Genomic DNA, 15,870 nt, shown 5'->3' on the forward strand with positions numbered 1-15,870 from the left:
CAGGTGTCTTTTATACAGGTAACGAGGTGAGGCAGGTGTATTTGATGTAGATAATTGGTTGGGATTGGGGCTGTGTCTTAAAGAAAGACTAACTGGCTTGTAGGAGCCAGAATACTTGCTGTTTGGTAGGGGGTCATATACTTGTTTTTCCTCATCAGATGGTTATCAATTTTTATAAATTCATATGATGTGATTTTCTGGAATTTTCTTTGGGATTCTGTCTTTCACTGTTAGAATGTACATATGATTAAAATTGTAGATTGTTGCATTCTTTGTAAGTGGGCAAACCTGCAAAATCAGCAAGGGGTCAAATACTTTTTTCCCCCACTGTAGCTTACTGGGAAACTTAATGGAATGGAGCCACATGAATGTTATTATTTAGACCTTGCTTTGACAAGCTGAAACGATGACTGGCAGGAAAAGAGTCTGTTGGCAGGTAGACATCACCTCAGTTAGTAGGTGCAGTATTCAAAATAGCAATCACACTAAGAAGCATTGCAAAAAAACAAACATGACAAGATTTTGAGATGAATAAAATTTTGAACCAAGTCCAATACTATATCATCCAACTTGCTGTAACTCCTTGCCTCTACCTACTCAGGTTTAACCTGACACACACCCGACCAGACTATTTCTTCTTCCAGAGAAGCTCTGCTTTTGGAAAATATTTGGTTGACCAGTTGTATCTATATACAGGTTTAGAGGAGTTAAATTAAATGGAACACTTGTCACACACAATACAGTTCAGAATCATCAGAAGAAATGTGTGAATTAACATATTAGCCAAATTGATTTCTTACCACTGTTGCGTTATGTTTCCTCCACGAGACTCTGAAATCAGGATCGTATAATTTCTGGATGTCAGGGATTCCTGACTGTCTGTCTGCCTCAGGCAGTGAAATGTTGATTTGAATGCAGTTGCCACATCCAGTCAGTGAGAGTTGTGGAGGACCTATTTTAGCTTTTCACAAGAAGAAAACATGTTCTTTTGAAATCGATTCATGTTCTGCTTCATTCATTAAAGTCTAAAAGCAGTGTTGGAAAGGGTGGGATGTGAAATTAAATCCCAGGCCTTACATCCAAAGTGTATGTTCACTCTGCTGCGGTTTGTTTTCAGTCTTTTTAAATGTTTCAAATGCCAATAAAGCTCATTTGAATTGAATTGAAAATGTTTCAAATCATTTTCAGGATGCATCCAATATTTAGACCCATGGCTCAGTTGAGGTGAAAATGTGAACTAGAGTGAACTGCTTCTTTCCAATGTTTGAGTCCTTTCTAGCCAGCATGTAATGTTTGTATGGTTTATAATTATAAGGTTTGATAATTGTGAAGGCCTGGGTAAGATTCCAGTCCCAGAAGTGTCACGATCCTGCCCTGAGCTTGTCTGTGTTATATTATTTTGGCCATGCCTTCTCGGTGTTTTGATTTTGGTTTCTCTGTGTCTGGGTTTCAGTCCGGTCTGTCTGTGGTCTTGTATCCAGTCTTCTGCTTGTTCTGTGTGGTGGTTCTGTTCTGTCCTGTTATCTCAGTGTCTGCCTTAGTACTTTAGTTTTGTTCCTGTCCCTCATGTGTTAGTTTCCCACCACCATGCTTGGGTTCCGTCTGTTGGTTAGATGTCACTTATGTTCTCTGCCAGTTTTATTAATCTGATTTTGTTCATTCTGCTTTAGTCTCTGTGAGTCCGCATCTGTAAGTTACTTCATATCTGTCTTCTTGTATCTTAGTTCCTAGGTTGTGTCTTTAGTTCTTAGTCCTGTGCCTTAGTTCATGTCTTAAGTGTTTACTCCTGGTCTGTGTACTTCTGTGATTTGCCCATGTCTGTCCTGAGATCTGTTCAAGTCTTAGCTTTGGTCTGTGTTCCTTGTTTAGTTGTGATCTGGATTAGTTTGTTATTTTCATTATTCTGATCTGTTTCTTCTTACTTTGATTTGTTTAGTGTTCAGTACTTGTGTGATGTCTGCTCACCTCCAGTATCTGCCTGTCATCCAATCACTCTGTTTTTTCCTTCTGTCTCTCTGCCTTGTTAACCCTGATCCCAGTCACCTGTGTTGCTTCTGTTTGTCATGCTTGGGATTAATAAAACCTGGAACTCAATCTCAGCTCACAGTGTCATGCGTTTGGGCTCTCTCCTGCTTTGCGCACCCAGTGATCCTGACAAGAAGTACATTGTGGTTAGCTACCACAGCTAATCTGGAGGCTTATTTCTGTCTGTACTTTTAGTCAAACTCGAGCAACTGATGTAAAATTCAAGATTAGTTGCAAAGCTCATCAAGGCTCATGTTGCTTGCCCTGATATACAGTACATATAAGAGCTGCAAATACTAATTAGTTTTGAACTACTAAATTGATCAACAACTGCGCTGATAATCAATTAATCTTTTTGAGAGTTAAAAAAAGTCCAAATTCTTTCTTGCCTTTTAAATGTGAATATTCTCTGGTGTCTTTCCTCCTCTTTGACACTAAACTGAATATCTTCTTGAGGACATTTTCTTGGCCTTTGGGAAACACTGATCGACATGTTTCAAAATTTTCTGACATTTTATAGACCAAATAACTAATCAACAGATTGATCAACACTGCAATTAGTTGTAGGCCTAGTACATTTACTTTGTTATATTGAAGTCACATTTTGTGAATTATTACAACGGCGTGGTAGGTGCAAAGTAAGCATGACCAAAGTTAAAATGGCCAAAATTATAAAATATGATTATTTGCTTGTTTCAAAAGTTGGCTATTTTTCTAAGGTGCCATTTTAAAGTCTAAAATTTAATTCATTAGTATTTAGGTGCAGCCGTGCTTGCAGGTAAAGGCTAATGTCACCATGCTAACAGGCTCACAATAACAATGTAAACAAGGTGTTTAGCAGGTATGATGTTTATCATGTTCATCGTTATTAGCATCCATGGAGCCAGAGTTAACATCAAGACTTCAACTAACAATGTCAGAGTTTTAAGAAATTAAATGAACCCATAAAATGTGTAACAATGATGACACACACCAGCCACAGTTTCCCAGAGCACAAGATAATTAATAATCCAAAGATATTGAATTTACATGACTGAAAACAGAGACCAGCAGCAGATTCCTACATTTGAAACGAGCGGAGGTTTTTATTTGATAAATTACTATAAACATAATCAGATTAAAATAACTGTTGATTCATTTTCTGTTGACTGACGGAAAATCTGCAAAAGCAGAATCAAACAAATGCGCATTTCTCTATCCACTACCATTACTGCAAATTGGATTAGATGCCATAATTAAGAGCAGCAGTCAAAGCTTAGACATTTTCCACTGAGACAAAAACAATGTGGAAAACTGATGGGAATGTGGCATGTTCATACACTCATCTGCTCACAACTCCACACAGATCAGGTGTTTTCATGAGTGAGTAACACGCTTCATGTCCATCTTGATTTCTTTGCTAACTTTGTCACATTTGGCATTTATGGAGATGACGTTTCCACCTCAACCAAGCAAAACAACTTTTTTAATATGCAAATTGATAAATCTGAATAAAGATTGTGGATGGGAACACACCGACTGATGACCGTAGCACTAGCTAACAGTTAGCTTAGCTGCTACTTAACTGAGTAGATTTACAACAAAATCGCTAAATTTCTCTAAAACAAGTTGTTTACTATAAATAACCTACACTTTCCCTGGGAGAATTAATAAGATTAACTCTGTTGGTAAGAAATTATTGTCATTAATTAACAAGCATGCAACACAAAAGATGCTCATGTTGACGTACTGTCTTCAAAAGGGGTGAAGACGACTTTGCTGGACACCGGTGACAGGGTTTGGTTGTAGGATGCCTGGACCATCAGGTAATATGTTTTGGAGTGGTGAAGCCTCAGCTTTAATGATGTCTGTGTTACATTATGTGGTAGCGGTTTCCCATTTTTCCCTTTTACCCTGCACAAAAAGAAAGAGAGTTCAAACATTTTCTATAATGCCTTCAGTGTTGTCAGTATGGCAGGAAAATTACAGCTGTCAATAATAACATGAATGTTACAGCACGTTCAGTGATGCAGAAAACATGGACGGAATCATGGAATTTGATAATAAAAATGGAATCAACTGTAAAAACAACAACAAAAAGACTTCCTGGCAGTGTGGGCAGAGTCAGATATTCTGAAAAAGCTATGTCAGGTCAAGCTTGGTAAACATGAGGAGCATTGCCTCCGTCAGACCAAATTATTACGGTGTCTTCAGCAGATGAAGGCTGTCCTGCAGAAGAAATGATCAATAATCAACTATAGTAATAACCTTTTTAATAGGACAATTCACAGTACATCTACTGCAACAATGCATTGATTGTGAATTGTCCTCATAAATAATGTGCACATTTGCATTGATATTGATTACATTTGTAATATTTTCTTATTGAAGTGTTCATTTTATTCATCCACTACATGATTACACACTCTGATGACAGCATTTTAAACAAAAAATTCAGAAAAATTTAAATGGAAAACATGAAGTTTGTGATTTCAGAGGGCCCAATGAGTCATGGCTTCATTCAAGTGTCCCAGTAAGCCATGTCAGTGAGTGGGCACGCACAATACCAGAGCCCTGGAACTTGCTTACCTAAATGGAATGCAGCCATTGTTATGTTCAAACAGTATGTCAAACTTGTCAGCATACAGTTGCCCATCTACACATGTAGACACAGAGTAACATTAGCAATATTGATTACAGCTGCTTTAGACCTCCCCACAATACGATCAGCTAATACTAGTGTGGCAAGCAAGCAATTCCATCCATCCATCTTCATCCGCTTATCCGTGATCGGGTCGCGGGGAAGCAAGCAATTATCTCTTTCTATTATTTGTGATGTCATTAAAACTGCAATAAGCAATATTTATATAGTAATTCTTATATTATACATAAGGATTATGTGCAATGGGAATGGGGTAACATTAACAGTACTGTATTCTCCTTATTGCTTATAAGCATTTTCGCTTCTGGTTTTCCAGCCACCAAACTCTGCTCTAATAAACATTGTTATCACACGCAGCACCAACTCTTCTCAGGAAGAAAGCTCTGACAAACACACTGTACGTTATCTGCCCAGTGTCAAGCGGTAGATATGGTAACCAGCAGGTGAATGTAGTGGAGCATTTGGTAGAGAAGACTCAGATATTTCTCTTTGTGAAAACCAACACAGTGCTAAAAGGAGTGAGTGTTGGACTGACATTCATCAGGCCGCTACAAACACAATTCAAAATGTTGCTGTAATTGCTGGATGTGCAAGTAGATCTGGAATCAGTTTTTAAAGGTGAGAAGAGTCAATGTTGTGTTTTCACAAACATGAAAATGCAGCTTTATAAACAGCTCACATTTACAGAGTTTAATTTTTAAAGAGGCTCATTGTAGTTTTTAGGAAACCTTAGTGAAAGAGGAGTTAACAGTGCATTTTTTTCCTTTTGTCATTTTGTTGTAAAACAGTGGGTTGTATATTGATAAATAAACAACCATGATTTTTGGGGACTTTTCAGTTGTGGTTTAATCCACATTTACTTTAGTGGTCTTTTCAATCAATTTGTTAACAAGATGAAAAACAGAGAAATATCCCCATACTTATCTTTTACAATTTATTAAGACAGTGAAGAGGTGACTGATGAATTATTATCTGTTCCAAGTTAAATGCAGCAATTAAATCCATAATCAAAGCAGGGAAATATAAAATGAATTGTGAACTATCACAACGACAAAAGTCTAGATCATCTGAAACTGAAAAACACACACACACACACACACACACACACACACACACACACACACACACAGACACACACACACACACACACACACGCACACACACACACACACACACACACGCACACACACACACACACACACAGACACACACACACACACACACACACACACACACACACACACACACACACACGCACACACACACACCCTCATTGCTTTTTATAAGATAAAATCGTTGGTTCCTTTAAAAGAATCAGCCGGCCTCTCTGTGGTCACAGCTGCATCGCAAACACACGAGGTGCCACGATAGATGCTAATAGATGGAAACAAACACCACTGTGACACATCGCCTCAGCCACGGCCAAAGACAGCAGAGGTTAAAGAGAGAAAAAGTTCCCCGCAGTCACATATTCAATCAGGACGCTCAGCCACAGATTGTCAGATAGACCACGTACTGAGTGAAAATGCAAATAGCGGTTGATCCCGTTGTTTCGAGAGGCTGATAAAAACGGACTGATGTAACATGACAAATAAAGTTAGAGATTTCTTTTGTAAAAACAACAACTAAAGTATTTACACCAGCTTTGATTGCTAAATCTAATCTTGATAAAACTGTTTATTGAAGAACTATCAAATGTGTTACAGAGCATGAGCAGTGGAAAGGTACCGGGCCCTGATGGCTTAACAAGATGCTTAATTAATCCTATGGGAAAGGAAAACTACCCCTATCCTTAAGATCTGCAGTCATTTCAAACCCCCCCAAGAAAGAACATGGTACCATGCTATAGCTTTAATGTCATGTGACACCAACATAATGTGCAAGGCCCGGGCAAGGCAGATATATCATATCATCCCCATTCTAATCGCTTATGATCAAAATGGTCTGAACAGGGCAGACAAGCATTTCATAACATACACAGGCTGTTATGTTATTATTTTATATGTTAAATAAATGCCAGAGACCATGCATTCATGTCACTAGATGCCTAGAGTGGAAATATCTCTTTAATACATTTGGTTTTGGGGAAAACTGTCTTAAATGAATTCAGTTATTGTATACTAAACCAGTTTTCAAAGTCTTTGCAGGTCTACACGCCAAGGCAGTCCCATGTCCCCTTTACTATTTTTATTTGCCATCGAACCCTTGGTTATGGCCATCTGTCAATTGTTTGAAGTCACAGGTATAACTATAGATAGGACAGATCCTCATTTGTTGTTGTCGTTTTATTTTTTACAAATTTGGGAACCTTATTATGCACTCTGATGGCTTCTGAAGAGATTTGGTTTTCAGGCTATAAAGTCAGCGCCAGAAAAAATATCGGCTATTTCTAAATAGATTCAACAAGGAGTAACAGCCCCCCCAATCCAAACACAGTTTGCTACTGCCCCAGAAGGATTTACTGACATAGGAATTAAAATAACCCCTGATGTAGAAAACATTATACCAATCAATTATGACCCCCTGCTGAAAGACACAGGAGAATCCCTGGAGCAATGGAGTTTAATGCCTCTGATAGGACACATTCATGGTTTCTACATATTTTCCTTTCTCTTTCAGTCCATCCCACTTCCTCTACTGGCCTCCTTTTTGTCCACGCTTAAGAAGAGCTTTACCTGCTTTATATGGAACAATAAGCATCCTAGACTGCGGGACTCCTTTTTACACTGACCATATGAACATGGAGGACTAGTGGTTTAAGGAGATGTCTTGCAGTCTGGCACTAGAAAAACTGACTTAAGTAAAAGGGAAAGTTAAGGATTTTTATAAAATATAAACGTCTTTCCTTAATTTTATGAACATGAATGTGCAAATGGCTGGGACCAGATAAGCACTGAGGCCACCACCAGTACCATTCCAACAGGGCTTGCTACAGCTAGATCTATGGTTGGGAAGTGGGAAAGAGAATTGGAGGAAGACCAAATTTTACAGTTCTGTTTCTAATTAGCTCAGTTAGTTGTAGGTATGTTTGTGTGTATTTATGCATATATAATTTCCCTGTTTAAGAATCTCTACCAAAAAATGAACTTCCTAATTTTCAAGTGAGTAATGATGAACAGCTCTAATGTCTGCGGAATTATGAAGTTCAAACAGGCCCCATTGTCTAGTGCACACTTCCGCCAGCATTCTTACAATATAACAAAATCCAATAGTAATTCTTAGAATACGCAGGAAGTAGCAACGTGCAATCCTCCGCTGTGTAAAAGTACAAAGGCTGGGGGCGTCCTGGTAGCCTCGGCGTTTAAAGTGTTAACCATGAACCACAATGTCCCCGGTTCGGGTCCAGCAGGGGACTTTTGTTGCATGTCATTTCCCATCTCTCTTTCTTCTCATTTCCTGTTATGTCTCTATCATAAGTAGGTACAAATGCAAAAGTACTGAAGCAGGATGTGTCCTGAAAACATGGTATAAATATTAGGCATATTTTCTTTAATTAAAATGTATTAATTAAAACTTGGGTTTTGACAAAATAATCTTCGCTTGTTCTACAGCGTTTGACCATGTTACATGGCTCCTCCATCACAAGATTGAAAAAAAAACAAAAAAAGGTACAGGGTAAATTTATTTGTCATATTACAACAGGAAAAATGAGATGCAGTTTTTAGTACCACACAATTATTATCTATATTTATTATTATTTAATTATTAGAAACTTGCCTCTTAAAAGCAAAATAATGTATAGCTATAGCCTGTCAATGGAAAATAGAAGAATGCTGTGGAACTTCCCAGCCTTACTTTAGAAAAGATGAGCAGTTTCACAAAAAAATCAGTGTGATGTGTTTTCTAGAGAAATATGATGTCATTATCGTATACAGGCTGTCTGACATTATAGAAGGACCGGGATGATACCTTGATGTAATCTAGGCTTTGCTTCACCCCCGTATGATCTTTCCAGCTAGTATGTTGTGAAGTGAGTTGATTAGCACATTGAAATGTTAGCAGTGTTTCCCACAAAATGACAACGTATCTTGGAGGGGAGGGGGTGCAGCTGCTACTGACTATCAGCTATGTAAAGCTGTGTACACTGTACAACCGGTGACATCCTTATTAGCTAGACTCCTTACATGCTTGCTTTTTTGTTTTTTTTGAAGGATGGTTTGTTTCCGACATTGACAGCGTTGTGTTGGACAGATTTGTGCAGACGTGTTCATGATACCAACCATTCAATTCACAGACAGATCTGTTTCTGATTATACGAGAGGAGATGCTGAGCGAATACATGTACTTCGCAACCATTTTACCCGCCACAAATAAATCAATGTATGGGAAACACTGGTTAAAATCTTCTTTTGTTGTCTGTGCCTTGCCCTGATAACTGTTTCTGAAAAGGTTGATAAATATGTTTCATTAAAAAAAGAAGACAAACAAATACAAGCAAGACCTTTGCCTTAATAAAAGTACGTTTGTAATGTACTCTTGATTTGATGATGAATTTGGCCAAATATTCCATGTCCAACTTGACAGCACTGCAGGGGAGAGCGGGGTATGTTGTCACACTTTTCACACTGTCTATCATTTATTGAGCACCATACATCACAATGGTATAAATATCATACCAAATGAAAGAAGGAAGTCTTAAGTCGCACATATTTTGTATTCATTATATTCACATCTGGCGACCACTTTGTCAGGATTATGTACAGAAGTCACCCCAGTGTCATCAACATTTCGTGTGTCTCCTGGTCCAAACTCATATTTGTGTACATTTTGTCAACATTGTCAATGTTTTCTCTGTTGAAGCTACAGCATTGTGTGCTGCTTTAATAAGTCTGTAAACCAGTCTTTACTGGCGTTCTCGTTTTCTGCCCACACAGGCCTAACTTCAGCTCATGTGCCACAGCAAACCAGTATGCAAACCTTCTGAAAAAAATGTCAGCTGACCTAGTAATATCTTCCTTCATTCCTGACTTCATTTCCTTCTTTCCTTGAAAAACACATTTCCTCTTGCCAATTCCAAATAAATTAGAGGCTTATTATGCTCCTATCTTTGTTGCCGCAATACAATTTATAACAGCACACTGAATGAATGACTGTATTTTTACCTGTCGTCAAAGACGGAAAGTGCAGAAATCCTGCAGGGTGTGTGCAGCGCAGAGTAACACGAGCCCTCCCTCTCCGCTTGGTGCAAGCATTCAGGCACCCACCTGTGTGCAAGATGGCTGAAGGAGTCAAATATGATATCCTATTTATTGATTTCTGAGATCCAGCCTCTAGCGTTGGAGTTATGACAACTTACACATGTGACAACTTATCCTGCTCTCCCTTACTTTTACTGTGTTTGGGGCTACAGACATGTTGTAGTCTGCACCAAAATAGTTGAGTCCGATACCCTGCCCTGGGATCAAAGAATGAATGCATTATGATTTCTCCAACCCAAAGAGAAACTGGCATCATGCCGTGCGTGGTAGGAAATGAGAGCAGAGACAAGGTGGTGGACAAGGAAATTACCTCCTGATGATCATGTACTGTGTTCCTGGTGGGGTGCCGGGCCCAGGATCCCAACGCAGGACATGGCGGAAGTTGACTGAGTCGACAGAAACATTGACAGGAGCAGGAAGGGAACTGAGCACTGTGTGAACATGTGACGCAGTCTGAGCTACAAAGAAAGCACAAGGTACAAAGACACCTGGGAGGACACACCTGAGTAATCAGCTTTGATAACAGTGGGGTACCTGAGGTATTCAAAACTGAATCAACTTCTCTGAGTAAACTTGCTTGACTCACCAGAATCAACCAGGTACAACAGATATAGAACAAGAGGTAAAGAGTTCATCCTTTAGTTGTCATAAAGCACCAGGTAAGGTCGGCATGTCTCCCTCCACATACTGTATTGTTCCTGTCCTGAAACAGAGAGCATTCCTTTATTCACGTTAACGCTTTTAACTAATGCTAATTTCTTATCTTTTAATGATTATCTAATATACAACTTTTCAAGCTTAAGAAGCTCATATATAATATTATTATGCTAACAGTACATATTTTGAGCTGATGTAATAATTATGTCATTTGTCTCTAACGTTACTAACTTATCGTTACAGCGTAATTGACCTAAAGCAGCTTAAGCCACACAGATGAGCACTTTCCTGACGAATGCTTATATCAACAGTAGAGAGTTTCCAATAACGTTAAATCATAATAAACGTTAACTTTAGGTCATTCTACCGTCACACATATTTACAGGACCTAGTGCCAGGCTGGCTGACAAATTAAGGACATTTCTGACCTTTTAACTCAGTTAGAACCTTAGCGTGTTAGCTAACAGCAAAAAACGAGCCAGTATCTCTCTTCATATTTACTGTTCAGTGACTTACCAACACACAGCAGTTGCGATAGCCGTCTTAAAGTCCGAGAAGGAAAAGCGAAAACAGCCGTTCAGCAGCCCGCAGGTAGAGACGTTGACGCTGCCTGCGCTGTCAACACCGAGCTGACTCACACACCGCTGCTTCCTGTGTCACCTTCAAAGTAAAGGTCTCACAGCTGAACACCTCTTGCGACATCTTCAAGCCAGAGTGAAAGTCCAGGAGTTTAAAGCAGTAAGCGGTGGCATATCTTAATTTTCACGTCATTATGTACACACACATTACGTAGCCTACTATGTTTGACTTTCATAGCTTTCAGGATGTATCACTTTTATTGATTCTTCTTAATCTTCTAGACTCTTACTCTACGATCCATTAAGTAGGGTATTTATGTTGCCTATTTCATCTGATCTCATGATCTGACCTTATCCTTTAGCAGGTCAGCATAAATATCATCTCACAAAAAGGCAAATGAACGTACTACAAACTTGGTCACTATATTAATGATAATACTTTTTAGGTACACCTGGAGCAGTGATGATTGAACAGATGTGAAGGATTAAATAATTACACATTTGGTTTTACATACTGTACATGTTCCAGAAATCAAAATGTATTCTGCGATAATATCTGTCAGGGCAAAACAAGAAAGACACATTTTTGAGCACGACTTCCAACGTTGACTATTTTAACATTCAGTGCTTGCATCGTGGGTAGGGAACTAACTAAGTCTGCTCATGCGTTGGGCTGAGATTACTGTTATCATGAGACTGATATTTTCCATGCCATTATTATTTTGAAGACATAGTCATTCAACTTCCTTTGTGAGAGCGTTTACCAAACGTGGCTGTGTAGTTTGCCCCCTTAGGGGCCACTAGGGGGCGGTGAAAGAATAGAGAAAAACTCGAGACAGCTCTACTATCTCAACGTACCTGTGAGTGAATCAGTGTCTGGCATTACTACAGGGACAAAAGAAACTTCACATAATAGCAGTTTTCCTTAAGAATATAGTTGATAAATCTATGATTCAGTTAAATGAATTTCTATTTTGTTTAGATTTTTAAATGTGGCAACCTCTGTGGTGTAACATTTTGCTGCTAGTGATTCAGTTCAGAGTTCCAATCTGTTGACTCACCCAACAGACTGCTGTGCTGCCCTGCCCCAGGCTGCCACCCTACTCTGCTTCCATCAGTTAGTTTGGTGGTTTGTTGTCATTTTAAAACTCAGTTTGCTGTTGCTCCTGCATTGCTTTGTGTACAGTAATGCAGCTAAGACAGACAATTTGACAAATTGTGAGCCTACACGGGGTGTCCTTGACTGATCTTCATTATTACCTTTAGGGGCAGCCCCATGAATGCCACCCACCATAGTGGCTGGTAAGAGTGACTGTGTTACAGGCCACTGCCTAATTCTAAGCCCATTTGGCAGGTGGGCGGTGCTAATGTCAAACCCTGTTCACAATGCATGTTACTGTTGAGTATAGCAGACCAATAGTGGCCCCACATTAGACAGCTGTGCTGTTTGTTATGAAAATGATTATTCACACCCCAAATGCACTTGTGTCTGAGTACTTTGAAAACTCTAGCTGTATCTGTCAAACACACAAGTGCATGAATGGAAGCTACATTATAGTTGTGTCAAGGCTCAGCATGTATCCTCCAGGGGCTCAGGTTCTTGTTTAAGAGGCATTATGTTCCATCACATGCTGTCATGTGGTGAGAGACAGTTTCCATCCGTCACACCTTACGTTGATCTCTTCAGGTCAATTACATTGTGGAAGCTCACTCTAAAAAAGGTCATGCCTCTGGGCATGCTCTCTCCTCACATCTCTGTGCCTGATCATGCTCTGTGCATGTGCACCCAGTGTTCCCACTTTGACCACACTCACACCTTGTATATGCTTTATAGATAAACAGTCCAAACTGTAGACCCGGACTCTGCATCCTTTCTTTATTAACTCTCACCTGAGACAAAATAGTGTACTGATCCGACACCCTGAAGCAGTTGCTGCCACGCCTATTGATCCACCCCATACACATTCTCTCACACACTCACTATTTGGTTTAAATGTGGTTTCTTTTGAAAATCACAGGTATATTGGTGAAGTGACACAAAAACCCAGCATGTAATTCTTTTAAAACCTTTTCTCAGCCTGCCCTTCCTAGCAGCTTGAGTGTGCTGCTCTTTCCTTAATGACATTTGTTCTGCCAAGTAGTTCCATGTGAAGCCTATTTTAACATGTTTTGGGAAGTGGTACATAAATTAGGTTAATTATTAACATACTCACTTCACTAAGTGTATTGCTGAGATCAGGAAATGCAACAACGAGATTAAGTTTTCTGATCTAGTGCCCCTGTAGTCAGGCAAACAAGCATGTTGATATTGGTCAACTGGGCAAAACCCTGAAATGCATATATTTTTTTCATGTCCAATGGCAGTGCTTTTTAAAATCTCACTTCTTACAATGTCTGTGCATGGCAAATGGGTAAGATTGGGGAAAGACTGTGGTTATGGCAAACAAACTATGGTATTCTTAGGGTTGCAAACAGCACTCTCCTATGTCAAAGTCACACACCTGGTACAAATATTTAAAATCTGTATATTTAGGTGTAGAAATGTGTACACACACAAAAAACAGGAAACACCTTTTGGTCAGATCTATAAAAACCCACATGTGTCTGTTAGCTGTGGGTGTTTGTTTATGATACATCTAACATCATATTTCACATAGTGTGCCAGCTACTGAAGGAGGAGAGGGGACCCCAGCCAAACTGCTATTAATGGCTTTGTGAAGATGTGTTAGGAGATACATACTGTATGTACCTGCCCAGATGGAAGAAAGGTAAGTCACCATTTTGAATCTTATTGTGGTCTTTTGTTACAGTGTAGTAACAAATATTTTTTTTATAGATTCTGATGAAGACCCGAGTGCCTCCAGTGAACAGGTTGAGGTTTGAGGAAGAGAATCTGGAGTGTGCGTCACAGTGCATCAGGTCTGACACGTTCTGCTGGGAAGAAGAATACATTCCTCACCACCAGATTGTCCAACACAGCACACACCCTTACAATGTTGCAGACTTTGTTTGCATTTAAAGCTTACATTGCCTGAAACAGAAACAGCATAATTATCAAAGGTTATTAAATGAAGTAATTAATCACGTCTTACCAAGAAGCCATCCAACTGGCACTGCAGCAGCCTTTAAGTCTCCTCCCCACACAGCTTTGAGACAGTATGAATCAATTGTGGCTTGACCTAGGCCATTTGGCAACCACATAAGTTAGCATCATTTGTGCATCACAAATGATCTGGACATTGACGAGGTGATAAAGTAAAAAATTCTTCCTCCCAAGGTGCCCTTATTGCAACATGTGTGCAGTCATTAACTCTGATTACATTTGGGAAACCAGACTTTGCTGCGAATCTTTGCTGCATTTTGATAAATTTAATAACAAACTGGATAAAACCATAAAGTTCTTCAAATAACTTCAGCACATAGAAAGAAACAAAAATAAAATCGCGACAGTTTGGAAGGTTATTAAAACATTTCCAGCCGACAAGCTTGTTTTAGGGAAGAGGAGACAGACTTTAGCTCTGTGTAAAAACTTTCTGACTGATGAAAACTTAAAACAACAACTCTGGACCCAGTATTTAGCATAGCTCCATCAGCTGTTGGCTGTAAACACACCGCTGCACACTGGCTGCTAATTCCAAGCAACACATTTAATGCCAATCTCAGGTGACAGCGGCGAGACATGTGTGCTATGTGACTGCTGATTGTGACAAAACAACTATTTTGAAATGACGCATTATTAAAGTTGTGAAACACTGCAGTTTGGTTGGGTTTAGGCAACAAAACTACCTGGTTAAGGGTAGGAAAACATCCTGGTTTGGGTAAAATAAAACTACATATGTCAGTTAACAACGTCAAGAGAGAGCTTCCCCCAGTGCGTTGAACTATTCAATTCAATTCAATTCAATTCAATTTTTTATTTATATAGTATAATAATAATAATAATAATTATATAGTTTTATTTATATATATATACACAACAACAGTTATCTCACAGCGCTTTTCATAAAAGAGCAGGTCTAGACCGTACTCTATGATGCTATTTACAGAAACCCAACAGTTCCCACCAAGAGCAGCACTAGGAGACAGAGGCAAGGAGGGGTGAAGGACAGAGGGAGAGAGAGAAAAAGAGAGGGATGGAAGGAGAGAGAGGGGAGGGAGGCAGCCTACACAATACACACACACGCAGGTACAGACAGTAAAGGTGATGTTGCTATAGACTAAATGAAAAATGGTACAGATATGTATAGTAGTGTTAATGATAACAATCGTAATGTTAATGATTATAATAACAATAATAACAATAGGACTAGTAACAATAGTCGTTGCAGCAGAGGGTGTCGAGCAGGAACACAGGGGCAGCAGGTGACTCGCAACCACAGATCCAGACTCCACAGCTCCAGAGCCAGAAAACCTGCAGGAAGTGATAGGAGGAGAGAGGAGAGGGACGAGAAAGCACAAGACTACCGGAAAGGGGAGAAGTTGTGTTAGTAACATGCAATAATGGGATGAGGTTGCATACAGAGGGAGAGAAAGTAGAGGAGAGAGGAGCTCAGTGCATCATGGGAAATCCCCCGGCAGTCTAGGCCTATAGCAGCATAACTAAGGGATGGTTCAGGACTCACCTGAGCCAGCCCTAACTATAAGCTTTATCAAAGAGGAAAGTCTTAAGCCTACTCTTAAATGTGGAGATGGTGTCTGCCTCCTGAACCCAAACTGGAACCTGGTTCCACAGGAGAGGAGCTTGATAGCTGAACGCTCTGGCTCCTAGTCT

At 39.5% G+C, this 15,870-nt stretch overlaps 1 protein-coding gene and 1 long non-coding RNA gene across 11 annotated transcripts in view; one reads left to right on the top strand and one right to left on the bottom strand.

Moving 5' to 3' along the window:
- The window catches only part of LOC123973893 (interleukin-20 receptor subunit alpha-like), a 21,065-nt gene extending 9,844 nt beyond the window's left edge, over positions 1–11,221 (bottom strand). The window contains exons 1-7 of one of the 10 annotated variants that reach the window (XM_046054252.1): positions 11,038–11,221; positions 10,451–10,567; positions 10,175–10,352; positions 9,963–10,061; positions 9,769–9,870; positions 3,755–3,918; positions 801–961 (exon numbers count right to left, since the gene is read on the bottom strand). In XM_046054252.1, the coding sequence (XP_045910208.1) occupies positions 801–961; positions 3,755–3,918; positions 9,769–9,870; positions 9,963–10,061; positions 10,175–10,352; positions 10,451–10,499 (753 nt within the window). In that variant the 5' untranslated portion in view covers positions 10,500–10,567; positions 11,038–11,221. Of the gene's footprint in view, positions 1–800; positions 962–3,754; positions 3,919–9,768; positions 9,871–9,962; positions 10,062–10,174; positions 10,353–10,450; positions 10,568–10,949; positions 11,010–11,037 lie in introns of those variants that run through there. The other 9 variants (XM_046054257.1, XM_046054255.1, XM_046054254.1 and 6 more) reach the window with 9 other exon arrangements.
- Positions 10,902–14,783, top strand: LOC123973895. The gene is made up of 3 exons (XR_006825721.1): positions 10,902–11,259; positions 13,757–13,867; positions 13,936–14,783. It is a non-coding gene; the product is annotated as an uncharacterized LOC123973895 (long non-coding RNA).
- The last annotated feature ends 1,087 nt before the right edge of the window (positions 14,784–15,870 follow it).

This window comes from Micropterus dolomieu, linkage group LG07, assembly GCF_021292245.1.
Source record: "Micropterus dolomieu isolate WLL.071019.BEF.003 ecotype Adirondacks linkage group LG07, ASM2129224v1, whole genome shotgun sequence".
Lineage (NCBI taxonomy): Eukaryota > Metazoa > Chordata > Actinopteri > Centrarchiformes > Centrarchidae > Micropterus > Micropterus dolomieu.